General features: G+C 35.6%; 1 protein-coding gene across 2 annotated transcripts in view; it reads right to left on the reverse strand.

Annotated features, from left to right (window-relative positions):
- DACH2 (dachshund family transcription factor 2) overlaps positions 1-15,805 on the reverse strand; it is a gene marked incomplete at its 5' end in the record, with an annotated part of 789,041 nt that overhangs the window by 34,604 nt on the left and 738,632 nt on the right. The window contains one exon of one of the 2 annotated variants that reach the window (XM_081115454.1): positions 75-223. In XM_081115454.1, coding sequence (XP_080971580.1) covers positions 75-223 — 149 coding nt within the window. Of the gene's footprint in view, positions 1-44; positions 224-15,805 lie in introns of both variants that reach the window. The other variant, XM_081115453.1, reaches the window with a different exon arrangement.

Consider the following 15,805-nt stretch of genomic DNA (forward strand, 5'->3'; position numbering starts at 1 on the left):
TCAAATATGACATAATATATGTAGGTGCTAATGTCTTGTATTACATTTATTTTGTTTATAGAAATATTGTTGACCTGAATGTTGGTCAACAGAGTTTCCACAGAAGACAGACTATCAGCAAAAATGAATGGTCCAGGGAATCCAGGAGGCAATGCCTGCCCAGGAGTGAGTTGGATCTTGTCCAATGTTGACTTCATCATTGGGATTTGAACTGGTACCTCTTCTGAAAAATATAAAATTAACATCAGAAGATTCACAAATTAACAACTTAAAATGTTCAGTTTTATTCACTTTTAATAGCATCTATAAAGATTTTGATTCTAAAACTAAATAAAAACTCCTAATTGGAAGTTGTGCATATATAATCCCCAGCTCCCTCTGATTTCTCAAAATAAGTGTTTCAGAAAAGAATCATTGCAAATAAAACATTTACTGCTAAAGAGTAATGATATTTGGAGAAACACATTTAAGATATGTTTATTAATACCTACAAACTAAATAATCAGACAATTTCCTGGTAGACTTTAAACTGCTTTTTTTTAAAAAAAATATATATTTTATTGATTTTTTACAGAGAGGAAGGGAGAGGGATAGAGAGTTAGAAACATCGATGAGAGAGAAACATCGATCAGCTGCCCCCCGCACACCTCCCACTGGGGATGTGCCCGCAACCCAGGTACATGCCCTTGACCGGAATCGAACCTGGGACCCCTCAGTCCGCAGGCCTACGCTTTATCCACTGAGCCAAACCGGTTTCGGCTAAACTGCTTTTTAATTGTTTCTCTTCAAATCTATCTTTCATCTATGTATCTATCTATCTATCTATCTATCTATCTATCTATCTATCTATCTATCTTTTATCTATCTATCTATCTATCTATCTACCTCTATCATCTATCAACCTATATCATCATCTATCTCATTCATTTTAACATTGAGAAATATTTCATATACAATAAAATTCACCTATTTTAAATGTATGCTTCAATGACTTTTTAGTAAATTTACAGAGTTGTGAAACCATCACCACAAATCTATTTTAGAACATCTCAATCAACCCAAAATACCCTTCATGCTCATTTATAGTTCATCTCTCTTCCCACACCTGGCTCCTAGCAACCACTAATCTACTATAAGGGTTGCCTTATCTGGATATTTTCCATAAATAAAATCATATAATGCATGGTCTTTTGTGAATGGCTTCTTCCACTTAGCATGTTTTTGTGTGTGTGTGTGTGTGTCTGTGTGTGTTTAACAGTGAAAAAAGTGAAGGGATTGAGAAGTGCGGATTGGTAGTTACAAAAGAGTCAAAGGGATGTGAAGTACAGCATAATATTTAGAGGTTCATCCATGTTGTAGCATGAGTCATTGGTTTCTTCTTTATTGTTGAAAATGATTCAATTGCATGGATATATTGCTTTTAGTTTAATCATTCACTAGTTGATGGACATTTGGATAGATTCTAGTGTTACCTTTTGTTTCCAATAATATTTCTCATGAAAAAAATAATTTGTCTTGTAAAAAGAGATGTTGTATCATTTTCCCCTTTTAATTTTATTTTCTTCTCCCATATTCTCTTTATTTTAATAAGATTTTTTTCTAAATCTCAGATAAAGAGATAAAATAAGATGTTTCAAAATGATTTTGGATAGATATATCAAATTATAAAAGGAATCTCTTCTTACTTTGAGAAGCCAACTGTTTGTCTATCCACTTGAATTCTGGTTGAAAATATTTTATGTGAGATGTACGAACCAGATAGCAAAGTTTCCTCTGCAATTAGGAATTGGGATTTTTTGACATATGTAAAAGGAAACTGATTTAAAGAGGCATTCTTGCAATGTACTCAAACAAACCCTGGTATTCTTAAATAGCCTCAACAACATTGTATGATGGTGTGAATCATAGCAGCTCAAACAAAATTACTCTACTCACTACAGTCTCTTTATTTCAGTAACTGGACATAAGCAAAGTTTGGAAAATATGCTTGTCTCTAGTCAAAAGAATTTTCAGTAACTCCATATGTTATGAGACTAATACAAAACAAAACACACACCAAAAACTAGGCTTGTATCCAGACTAACCAATTTTCACAGGGTTTGAAAACACAAACCTAGCTATTGGTTCTGGTTCCTGTAGGGAATATAGATTTGTCATACAGTTAGACTTCATGTTTCAATTGTAAGCATTCTATATATGTAATGTGCAGAGTCTTGAACCCCATTTATTTCACAGTCAACATGGTTTTTATGGGAATTCTTATGTGGGAAGCTGTGGCATAGAATTGTGGGAACCTTCTGTGAGATGGGATAGCATTATCTCTGAATAAAATGCTTTTAATATAGATCACCTTTACAACTTTCAATGTTTTAAAATCTATAAGGATAAAAATGCTCAGCAACTATTTTTAGAGAATCAAAATTATTTTCACTAAAGCTTCATGTTATTTATATCCAAAATGTTATAAAGAGCATTTGTTTATCTGTCTTAATTCTATTAAATGCATAAATAAACCTATTAATTTTCTTTTAACAAAGGAAGCTACAATGAACATATTTTTGGAATGATTTATAGTAAATCTTAAAAATAAAATTCTGATGTATTAGATAATTGTATACCTAAAACCAATGTAAGTTTATTAACCAATGTCATACCAATAAATTCATTTTTAAAAGCTGATGTTTAAATATACAAATAATAATAAATTTTAATCATAAACATGTGATGAAAGTGTTTTCTATAACTCTCTTATAATATTAACTCTAACATTTTTTTAAATATATTTTAATCGATCAGCTGCCTCCTGCACATCTCCTACTGGGGATGTGCCCGCAACCCAGGTACATGCCCTTGACCAGAATTGAACCCGGGACCTTTCAGTCAGCAGGCCGACGCTCTATCCACTGAGCTAAACCAGTTTCGGCAACTCTAACATTTTATAGAACATTTCTTCCTTTCCTCTCTGTCCTTACTTCTCTTTCCCCCTTTCTTTTCTTTCCTCTTTTCTCTATCTTTTTCTCTCTCCCTCCCTCTCTGTCTTCGTTTCTATCTTTCTTTTTCTTCCTTCTTTTCTTCCTTTCTCCCTTCCTTTCTCCCTTCTTCCCTTTCTGTCCATGGCAGTTTTGTAAGAGGTGAAGAAATTCAGAGGAAATGAGCACATTATCACAAATTTTGTGATCTATTTCAACTACAAGATTTGAACACTTGAAATATCTCAAAAAACAGCAACAAAAACACCCTAAATCTTAAAATATGTCTTAGGCAACAGATCTAATGTTTTTAAAGTACATTTCTCAATAACTAACCAGGAGATATTATGCTTTATTTGTACTGTTTGAATTCTGTATTATCTAGTATTTTGTCTTTTGCACATGAGTGCATTAAATGGATAGAGTGACTTCATATGCTCTACCAAAATTAATAATAACAGAAGAGGTTCTATGCATTTTTATTGATGTTTATAAATCTTAAAGTAAAATTTTATGTAGCCTAGAAGGTCTATTTTTAAAAATGAACTGTTACAAACTTAGAACATTCACTTCCTGCTAATTTGGAGATTTTAATATTTCCCCTGAATAAATATTTTGTATTAGTGGCAGAATTCTTAAAATTAATGGATTTCTTGTTATGTATTGCTCTACACATACATTCAACTCAGTGGTAACAATCTGAGAAGTACTTTACAAATAAGATGCTTGAAAAAGAAGCAATACATTCAGTATGCATAAAACAAAATTATAACCACATTAAAATTGCCCAGAGTTTTCTATTTGGAGATGAAAGAAATGCCACTAAATTGGTTAAAAGGAAAATTACTATTGTCTATGAAGACAGGTTGTATGGTCTATGGTTTGTGTTGCTGTACAGGAGATTGAAGTTTCAAATAGTATTACTCTTCTTTAAAGAGATAGACATGGTTGAATTAGGTGTTACTGGCTGCAGTGAGGATCAAATGCAAAAAGAATCATATTTCATCAGACCTAGTCAACACCAGGAAAATAAATAGAAATATAAGAGGTATGCAGGCAATGATTCATTTTGATAATCTGGCCCAAGAGAGACACATAGAGACAGGCACACAGATCTAAGCTTCTACCAAAAGACAAATAGGACACGGAGGGTGGGAATTGCGATGACAGTGTAGCAGAGGTCACATTGATTTTCAGCAGCAGTTTTCACACAGATGAGATAACCCTGGACTCTATTTGGCCCATTGTTCATATCCTACCTGTCCCACAAGCAATAAATTTCCTAGTCCTAGAAAAGGGCTGTAAAGAAGAAGGATTCTACTAATGACTTCTTATGATTAAGTTTCTGTGCTAACCAAACATGTTTTCTCAGACCAAGGTCACACTGCATGTTAAGGTCCATAATAGCCCCAAACTAGTACAAGTGTATTATGTTTCAGTGTATATGAGTGGGAACTGTCAAGTTATTCATCTTTTTTTTTTAAATCACATGCTACAAAATGAATGATAAATGATTAGAAATCTGTTTTAATCTTGTAATAGGTCTTCACATCTGAATGACACCTACATTTTGCTCAGAGTTTGTGGGAATTTATTACATAGGCTTAAAAATACTAATTTGTAATGGAATTGAATATGGGGAAGTACAAGAAACACAGCTTGTCAGTTAAATAAGAGCATCCCTTTATAATCCATGGAGAAAGGGTTTTGAGTGTTTTTATTTTATTTTATCTTAAAGGCTGGTGTTTGAAATGTATATTTTAAAACATTTATCAACACATATGATGTAATAATATAAACTAAACACTAAAGATAGGATAACTGCTATCTAACTGAGGAGGTGAACAACTTCTTCATTTATTGAAGCAAAGTGGAGACTGCTTTTATTAAATTTCTTAAACCTACCATGCTTTGTAAAAGCATTTGGGAATCCATTTAGAAAACAAGCTCTTAATTTTAACTTCTTGCTTAGAGCCCAGATGACTATATATAAAGGTTAACAAGAACTTTGTAGAAAAAATGAGATAAACATATGGTAAATGCTCAGAATGGAAAAGTCCTTCTAAAAATTAAAGTCAAGGCTGCTAGAGACTTTCTATATGACTCTAGTGCTTACTTTCACATTTTTCTTGGGTTAATTCTTTCCTTTGGGCTTTGGTGATGGTGACATAGAAACTGAACCCAGCTGACTCACTCAGTAGTGGAAGAATACAGCCACCTACCTGGTCATTAGTTTTTATTTTTTAACAAACAAATTATACTTTATTATTTGATTTGAGAGTTTTGCCCTAAATACAGCTGGCTCAAGGGACTCTCCTTTGTTGGTGTCATTGAGATTACATTCAGCACAAGCAAGATTCCTGTTTTCCTCTTCCAAATTGAGGAGCAATAACAAAAACAAAATAACCAAGTGTTGTGTAATAACCTGACCTGCATGAATATAAGGAAGTGTCCATGCTCTGAGTGGAACAATGACTCGTGTTGCCATCATCAAATGTGGAAAAGAAACATTTTATTCAAAAATTCTTACATATCTTTAGGGAGACAGAACAATAAATGATGCTGATAAATGAAAATAGAAAGCTAATAACAAAGGAATGAACAGTCACCAGCCTGAGAATATGAGATAGAACACTTCAAAAACCAATTATGGCCCTGTTTTACTCTAGATCAGTGGTTCTCAACCTTGGTTGCACATTAGAATCACCTGGGAATCTTTTTAAAATCCTGATTTCTGGGCCTCATCCTCCGGAAATTCTGTTTCTTTGTTATGGGGTGGGGCCACAACATTAGCAACAAAGAAACAGAATTTCCGGAGGATGAGGCCCAGAAATCAGGATTTTAAAAAGATTTCCAGGTGATTCTAATATGCAGCCAAGGTTGAGAACCACTGCTCTAGATCCTTATATTAGCACTTTGACAAAACAAGTTCTTATAAATTATGAATTAGAATAAATCTTCTTTCAGATAAAATGTCATGCTGATAACAAATACTATATCCATGAGAATCTGGAAGATGTATGATACCCAGTCCCTGTCATTAAGGATATGTCACATTATTTTGGAAAAAAGTCAACAAGTTACAGAAGTGGAAAATTAAGTGTGAAATGATGTGGCATAGATTGTTAAGTGTCTTTAAGAATTAAAAGAAGGAGAGATCACTGTGGTCTGCAGTAAGCATTCAAACTAGCTAACCTGAAAAGTATTCACACTGGCATTAGAAGAAAATTCCATGAAACTTCCACAGGATATCAGGTGTGCCAAAAAGAAAATATTCCTTGTTCAAACTAGTGTTAAAAAAAAATGGGTTAAACACATTTAAACAGTTTTTCTTAAAGCAAAGTTTGGTGGAATAATTATAGGGTGCTCAGTGAAGATTGAATTTTAGATAAAAAGCAAATGATTTTTTAACAAAATATTCCACCGGACAACCTTATACTAAAAAATGATTATTTGTTTATCTGAAATTGAAATTTCACTGGGTATACTGTTTTCTATTCTTTTTTTTAATTTGCTAAATGTATTCAAGCAGAAAATCTCAGGGTCTTTAAAATGTTAATGCTAAATATTAACACACGCTACATATTAATTTAGGCAGCTGAGAGCATACTGATGAAGAGCAAAAAATGATGGAGCCTGACTGTTTAGGTTTGAAACCCTGCTCTATGATTTGCAAGCCCCTAGGTAAATTAACCTTTCTGTGACTCAATTTCCATATTTGTAAAGTGAGGATAATAATCTCTCTCTCTCTCTCTCTCTCTCTCTCTCTATATATATATATATATATATATATATATATATATATATATATATATATAGAACAAGGGTCCTTAACAACAGAGGGCTCACCAAACACTGGAAGTCAGTGCTGGGTTGCCATGGCGACCCAGCACTGACTGCTGAGGGGCTGTGGATCAGGCCTGGAGAGAGGCCTGCAGAGAGAAAGGCAGGGTCTGATCTGAAGCCTCTGTGGCAGCTGTTGATCAGCTGTTGCCTCTCTCTTTCTTTCTTGGCTTCCTCAGCAGCCCGGGACTCTGCAGGGGCTGCTAATCAGCCCTGCCTCTTTGATCAGGCCCAGAGATAAGCCAGGAGATGCTGAATAGCATAGAAACCAACCAATCAGTACTTAATCTGGGTGAAGTGCCAGGAGCCAATGGCTGCCTAGGAGGTGGAGCTTTTGATGCTGACTGGCATCGAAACTGACCAATCAGAACCTAATCTGGGTGAACTGTGAAGGCAGAACCTAAGGTGGAGGCTGAGGAGGGGTTTTAAGGGCAACAGCTGTTTGGTGTAAGTTGTAAGAAAGCGGTTCAATTTTTTAATGACCAGTTTGGCAGTATAGTGCATATGGCTGGCTATCAGTCCAGATATAGGGATTATGTGCTTTTGTCTGCCAAGAGCATTTTCTGCTGAAAAAGGCTTCCCCCCCATTTAAGCAATCCTATTCTATATAATATATCTATACAAATGAAAGGGTAATATGCTAATTAGACCGGGTCGACCGGCCATCTTCTGGATGTCCGACTTCCTTCAGGACAAAGCCATCTTGGTGGGGGCCGAGGCAGAGGCCATTAGGGGTGATCAGGCCGGCAGGGGAGGGCAGTTGGGGGTGAGATCAGGCCGGCAGGAGAGGGCAGTTGGAGGCAACCAGGGAGGCGGGGTAGGGCAGTTGGGGGCAAGATCATGCCAGCAGGGGAGGGCAGTTAGGGGTGACCAGGCTGGCAGGGAGGGGAGTTGGGGGCAATCGGGCTGGCAGGGGAGCAGTTAGGCATCAATCAAGTCAGCAGGGGAGTGGTTAGAGGGTGATCAGGCTGGCAGGCAGAAGCGGTTAGGGGCAATCAGGCAGGCAGGTGAGTGGTTGGGAACCAGCAGTCCCGGATTGTGAGAGGGATGTCTGACTGTCAGTTTAGGCCCGATCCTGCATGCAGTGGGACATCCCCCAAGGGGTCCCGGATTGGGGAGGATGCAGGCTGGGCTGAGAGACATGCCCCCAGTGCACAAATTTCATGCACCAGTCCTCTTGTATACTATACATGAGAGCAGGAACCTTTGTCTGTTTTTTATTTTACTACTGCTGTCTCCTTGTTATCAAGAATACTAACTATCTTGGTACCAAAACAATTATAATAACTTTAAATAGGTAGATTGTTATTCTTAAGGCTTGAGGTAAGATTTCTGATCATCAGATTGATCCCATTATTTCACTGTATTAAAAAAGAAAAGATTGTACATGAATATAAAATTTTAAAAGTTTTTACAATTATGTGGTGAGGTGAAGGAAGAAAGAGGGGATGGAGGTAGAGAGTTTCTGGTTAACTCTTAGCCTTTTCAATAATATCAATGACTAATATTGTCTACAGATATTATGACATACTGAAATTTTAAAATTTGAAAATAGTTGATATCATTGTCATAGCAGGCCTACTGTGTATTTATTGAACTTGTCTACATATCATAGTGCTATCAGAGAAATGTGTGGATTGTCTTTTTCTGTTTCTATTGGGAGTGGGCTCCTTACGGTATCTTTAGAAAAAGAATTATTTGAGACTTGCATGGGAGGATGAGTGACTTTTATCTGTGTGGAATTACATCCTTCAGTTTCTCGAATTTCTAATATAAACAGCCAAATAATACCAAAGGCATGTAAAAGTCTCTTCTCCAGAACACCAGCCTGCCTACCTCTGAAAAAGGTAGTAGAGAAGAGAGCATTATATGAGTGGAGAGTAATAATGTTACTGTCTTCAGAAATTGGGAAACAAGAGGCACAGAAGTAAAAGTGGGAAAGATGCTGATCATTAAAGAGATGTGTCTAGGAAAGATGGGAGGGGAGGGCACACATTTACATCAATTACCTGACCCTTCCAGGTGATAATGTTTTGTTACCCTGACTTATCTGTAAAATGTCCTCAGGGTGCCAATATAACCCTGCTTTTAAACTTCTTAGGGGTTTAGTCATTTTGCTGACTGGAGAGGCTGTAAAGCAGATTTTTCATTTTGCTTCCCTGCCAGGAAATGTGCAATCCATTTCATCAACCAGGGAAGAAACCTTTCTTCTTAATCTGGCTCAAATCAGGAAGAAAAAATTACTGCTCTAACTGGGAAATTCAGGTGCTAACTTTAAAATAACTGCTTCTTTGCTTAATTAACATATCTTAATAGAGAGGATCAATGTAAGGTACAAAGGAACAAGTTATTGATCCATCACCTTAACAGCAATGGTTCTTAATTTTGTTATGCATCAAATGTGATATAAGTCTTTCATAAAAAACTAGAGGCCTGGTGCACAACATTTGTGCACTGCAGGGGGGGTCCCCTCAGACCAGCCCGCACCCTCTCACAGTCCGGGACATCCCCTGAGGGGTCCTTAGCGCTGCTTCGGAGGAGGGAGAGGCTGCTGCCACCACTGCTGTACTTGCCAGCCTTGAGCCCGGCTTCTGGCTGAGCAGTGCTCCCCTGTGGGAGTGCACTGACCACCAGGGGGCAATCTCCTGGTGGTCAGTGCACGTCATAGTGACTGGTCACTCCACCATTTGGTCAATTTGCATATTAGAGTTTTATTATATAGGATGTTCTCAACTTCCAAAGTTTGTGTGATTCAATAGGACTAGGGTAGGACTTGGCGACTGGAATTTTTAAGTGCCAAATTGATGATTGATATTCTGGTGTGAGGACCACAGTTTGAGAAACCACTGAGCTATTACATAAAAGTCAAATTTTGCTCCATTTAAAGATGATTAATATTCATTCCTATAATAATATCTTTTTAACTAGTTGACTTAACAAATTCAAAACAAATTAAAATTATATCTAATTTTAAGTATATATCTTCACCACTTTAACAAATTGCATAACAGTAAAGAGACACATCAACTACCATGTTCTACATACCTAGAGATTCTGAAAATCAACTTACATTGCATAAGGAAAAAATGTGTAATGGAACCTATTTGTAACACAGAATTAGAAAACAAAATATTAAAACACTTGAGTTTATACAGGTAGTGATTTTCTCTAATACAGTGGTTCTCAACCTTCCTAATGCTGCGGCCCTTTAATACAGTTCCTCATGTGGTGGTGACCCCCCAACCATAAAATTATTTTTGTTGCTACTTCATAACTGTAATTTTGCTACTGTTATGAATCGTAAGGTAAATATCTGATATGCAGGATGTATTTTCATTGTTACAAATTGAACATAATTAAGCATAGTGATTAATCACAAAAACAATATGTAATTATACATGTGTTTTCTGATGGTCTTAGGTGACCCCTGTGAAAGGGTCATTTGACCCCAAAGGGGTCGTGACCCACAAGTTGAGAACCGCTGCTCTAATAGATTAGACAAATACAGTTTGCCTATATGACACAGGGAAACAATTTTAAAAAGTCTGTCAATTATAAAGTTCTCACAAATGTATCATTCAGTTCAACTTCAATAATCATTCAAGAGTTATCACCAGATACACCCATTTTCTTATTTCAATATTTTCTCCCTGAAGAGATGAGTCTGAACAGGACTGAATATCCCTGTGTCTTGGGATATTACATCTCTAAACTTCAGTGTCCCTATTTGAAGACTAGGAAAAATTACCTCAAAATGTTTGTGGCAGGTTTAAATGACAAAAATAAAGTTGAAGCTCATATCACTGTCCTTAGTAGACCCTCAATAAAAATTGGCTGAATCTGAAGTTATGCTAGCTTTCTAGGAATGCAGTGTTTTAGACAAAGAATTTCGTTGAATGTAAACTAATTTGAAGATTTTCCTATGAAATTTCTTTATTTTTAAATTTTAAATCATCATCCAAGGATATTTTTTCCATTGATTTCTAGAAAGAGTGGAAGGGAGGGAGGAGGGAGAAAGAGTGAGAGAGAGAAACATTGATGTGAGAGAGACACGTTAATTCTCTGTCTCCTTCATCCCCCTTACCCCCGTAGCTTGGTTAATGTAGCAAACATTAAGTAAGGTTTTTATAGTATTGTATTTTGTTTTCCTGATAATAAGACAAAAAAACAAAACAAACCTACAATTTTGTAACAAATCTCTCAGTTTATTTTCAAGGTAGTTAGAAGACTTTAGGCTTATGGTATATCAGTAACATTTTTCTCCTTAAATTGAATTTAGGTTAGATTTTTATTCCTATTGAGAACTGCACATTCAAGATAAGTGTGTTTTCTACTGAGATTAAAAAAAAAAAAAACAGGGAAAAATCTATCTCAAATTTGCTTATTTTATTAATGGTGAAATTCATTTACCTACTATTTGTTACAAATATTTATGGATCCATATGGAATGAAAAATGTTGAAGCAAAGGCACTGTAGATATTTTTCACTTTTACTAATAACTCTAGTTCTTGGGGATTTGTTTTTCATTTTCTATATCCTAAGAGCTTTAGTTGGAATAAAGAATCTAATGCAGTCACTAAACATTAAAGTAAGAATTATTCTCTCTCTCTCTCTCTCTCTCTCTCTCTCTCTCTCTCTCTCTCTATATATATATATATATATATATATATATATATATATATTTCATTTCAAAGCTTGAAACAAGAAAGAAAATATTATTTGGGTAGTTTAAATTACTCTAACTGCCCAAGCCTATCAGAACGGCACAGATACCTTCTCAGTTTTTAACTTTCAGTGATTAGTTATTTCTGATTTTCTCCCCTTTTCTTTCCCTGTCTGATCCTATCTTTATTTTAAAAAGTATATTTTATTGATTTTTTACAGAGAGGAAGGGAGAGGGATAGAGAGCCAAAAACATTGATCAGCTGCCTCCTGCACACCCCTTATTGGGGATGTGCCTGTAACCAAGGTATGTGCCCTTGATCGGAATCGAACCCAGGACCCTTGAGTCCGCAGGCCGACGCTCTATCCACTGAGCCAAACCAGTCAGGGGTGATTCTATCTTTATACATACTCATAATCAATGATATTTCTTTAGGGCAAAAAGTTTTTCAGATTTACTTTGAACAAAACCCAACAAAAATCAACACCTAATATTAAATGCAGTTGTCTAATGTTTTCTACTTCTTTGAATGGTTAAATATTATGAGGCAAGTCAGAGAAACATTGTACTGGGAAAAAATGGAAATAATGAAAAAATTAAGTACTATTATCTAGTATCTTGCAAGGCTGAAATCTTGTAATTGGATTTGACCAAAGTCCCCCAAACTTGCTGTCCTAGATTCTAATTCAATGAAATTGTTCTATTTTTATGATTCACTTACTTGGATAAAGTGTTTTAAGGATCAACATTATAACATTTGATTCCAATGAAGTTATATTCAGTTTAGTAGCATATGTTAGCCATTTCTGCATTTGCCTGTACCTGTCTTCATTTTTGCTTCAGATGATTGAAATAATATGCCTCCATCCCTTCAGCATCTGTATATAGCATTTCCCTTAGAGATTGTCATTTTCCTAATCTGAGTTGATCATTAGGGAAAATAACTTTGCTCACTGCCTCTCTGTCCATTGTCACCTCCCAGCCATTATTCAGTTGCCATGTGAAAGTATCATAATTTTTTTACACAATTGAAATTACTTCCTGTTCCTGGTTACTGACAATAGATTCTATCTTACCTTTAATTAAAAGATAGTGGACACTAGACAATACCATTCATGATTGTATGTTGCTTTATTGCCTCAGCTAAAATTTCCCAGAAGATACGTTCTTATCTGTATACTTATAATAAGTGCTATATCTTCTCCCATTCACCTAAATATGGACTCCGTGGTTAGTAAAAATTTATTAATGACACATCATAGCTTTGTAAGTTCTTCCAAAGCCTAAGGTATATAGAGGCTGCATTTTCAAGTCCCACATAATTTCTTATTTACTTTTCAATAGAATAAAACATGTTATAAGGAACATTTATGCTATTATGTCTTCCCCTGCTTTGATTTCATACGTATGCCCCATGTGACCCACTAAAGTGAAAAAGTGCAGACACAATAGTGGTATTTTTACACAGATATAAAAAAAAAACACTTAATGAAATAGAAATATAAAACAAAAACAAATTACTGAGGTCCACCTTAATAAAAGAGTGGCCTTAAACCTGTATTACACTTAAGATAATGACATTCCCATTGGCACATTCTGTATACCTTGTCAAAGCTGTATATACTGTTTGAAATGAATGGTATCTTTTTGCAATACTGTGTGTGCACAAGCAGATACAAGGTTTGTAGAAAATGCATCTAGGGAGCCATAAAATTGGTGGAAAAATATTTCTCCATGATATTTTAGTACTTTAAAAAATTCAATCACAGGGAAAAGTGTTTTGCTGTAAACATCTTAAAAGCCTTATAAAGGCAATGGCTTCCCAGAGCACTTATTTAAATAATTTTAACAGCTAGAATAGAATAGTTCTTGTATATCAAAGCTCATTTTTTATTTCCTTGATTTTTCATAGCAATTGTTTTTGTAATATAATTATATAATTTTATTAAGCAATGTCAACCCAATAAATTCAATAAAAATTAAAAAATAAAATAAAAATATAGTAATTTTTTTCTTATGATTTTATGTGCAATGTAATCTGTATGTTAGTGTGATCATGCATAATCTGGCTACCAATTGGCAATATTATTATGTTTACCAAAGTGAGGCCACTAAATGTATTTTCCCTTCAACATAAGTTTAACTCTTTCTGTATAGGGTATTGTTTGATGATGATAACTTAGCTAAGAAAAATAACATTTTACATGCTGAATGTTCTGTATATGTTAATGCAAGGTTCTAAAGAGCCAAAGTAGGGGAAAATGTCCTATGCATTCCTCATGGTAGAGTAAATTAGGGTTTAAATTAGAAGCCAAGAAAGTTGAATCCTAAATTCAGTATTTTTGAGTTGAAATTTGGTAACATATGCCTTTGTTTTTAGGCTTCTTTAATATTTTGAAAAATCTTAGGAATAAATACAAATTAAATTCCTCACTGTTATATGTTGTCTTCTATTCAGTCCTGGTAAATTTTTTTCCATATAAGTGTACAAGAAATGTGTGTATGCATGTGTGTGTTTTGTCTCTTACCATCCTATATAATAAAAGGGTAATACTAGTATGCAAATAGACCAAACAGTGGAATGACTGGTTGCTATGATGTGCACTGACCACCAGGGGCAGACGCTCAATGCAGGAGCTGCCCCCTGGTGGTCAGTGCACTCCCACAGGGGGAGCGCTGCTCAGCTAAAAGCCAGGTTGACAGCTGGTAAGGCTAGTGAGTGCAGTGGTGGTGGCAGGAGCTTCTCCCACCTCCCAGCACTAAGGATGTCCTACTGCCAGCTTAGGCCCGCTCCACGAAGGCTCCCAGACTGAAAAAGGGCATAAGCCGGGTTGAGGGACCCCCCTTCCCCAGTGCACGAATGTCATGCACTGGGCCTTTAGTTTAAGATAAAGTTAAAGGGTACCTTCTTTATCCTTGCTTAACCCAGAGTTTATTCTCTTAAATGCATTTCAACAATCAATTTTATTAACTTGCATCTTTCTTCAAAATTTACTAGAAGTACCTACTTGTTATTTTTTAAGTAATACAGGTATGATTATGAAATATAAAACCTGTAACAACTACTTCTTATCCAACTACCTTTATTTTTTCAATTTAGTGATCCCTCAATTTTGCAAACCTTGATTTAAAGGACTTCAGATTAAATGGCTTCTGGTCCATATGTCATGTGTTAAAATTAACACACTATTAATTTTAAAATTCTTTTAACCAAGATTTGATTATCATTAAATTAGCAGATTCATTTTTGTTATTAATTCACTGTTATTTTAACAAGTTTAATGAATAGGCCATACGTTGGAAAAAACACTAGTAATTTCTTTAACATAAATAAATATTACATATCTCAACTATAGTCTACATATTTAAATCTAAGAGTCACCACTTCTAAAGAATGTTCAGTGAATAATTAGCATGTGATCACACCACATGGCGCTCAGTAATTGGTTCTATTGTCCCACGGCATGATTTTCTGCAGCAGTTTGTTTGTTTTTTCAATCCTTGCCTAGTATATTTTTTTCCCATTGATTTTTAGACAGAGAGGAAGAGTGGGAGGAGAGAGAGAGAGAAAGAAACATTGATGTGAGAGACACATGGATTGGCTGCCTCTTACTCTTGCTTCAACCAGGGCCTGGGTTCAAACCTACAACTGAGGTATGCGCTCTGGACCAGGAATTGAACCTGAGACACTTTGGTCTGTGGGCCAACCCTGTAACCACTGAGAAAAACCTGCCAGGGCTCTGCAGCAGTTTTAACATGTGCCAGTCAGTGTTCCCACTTGCGCAAAGCCATACCCCAGCACTGTGCATTTGTTTACTTGCAGTGAGTGGTGAATACATGCATTTACTAGACGAATTGAGTATAAATTTAAAATCACAGTAATAAATACAGAAAACATTTCTGTGAAATTAAACTTTTTATACATACTTAATTTTAATTACACAAATGTGTCTACATAAGTAAAATAGGTAAACTAATTCGTCAATTTTTTAGCATATGCATTTGGAAAACCTACTTTATTATATAATGGACAACCCTTAACCTGAATTAGTCCATTATATTGAGGTTTTACTGTTATGTTAAATGTCTGTCAAAATGTTGGAACCTTGCCTAGCTGGGTGTAGCTAAGCGGTTGAGCGTCGACCTAGGAACCAAGAGGTCACTGGTTCAATTCTCGGTCAGGGCATATGCCCAGGTTGTGGGCTCGATTCCCATTTGGGGGCATGCAGGAGGCAGCCAATCAATGATTCTCTCTCATCATTGATGTTTCTATCTCTCTCTCTCCCTCTCCCTTCCTCTCTGAAATCAATAAAAATATTAAAAAAAATG

The sequence above is a fragment of the Myotis nattereri genome (genome assembly GCF_964212035.1).
Source record: "Myotis nattereri genome assembly, chromosome: X".
NCBI classification, from domain to species: domain Eukaryota; kingdom Metazoa; phylum Chordata; class Mammalia; order Chiroptera; family Vespertilionidae; genus Myotis; species Myotis nattereri.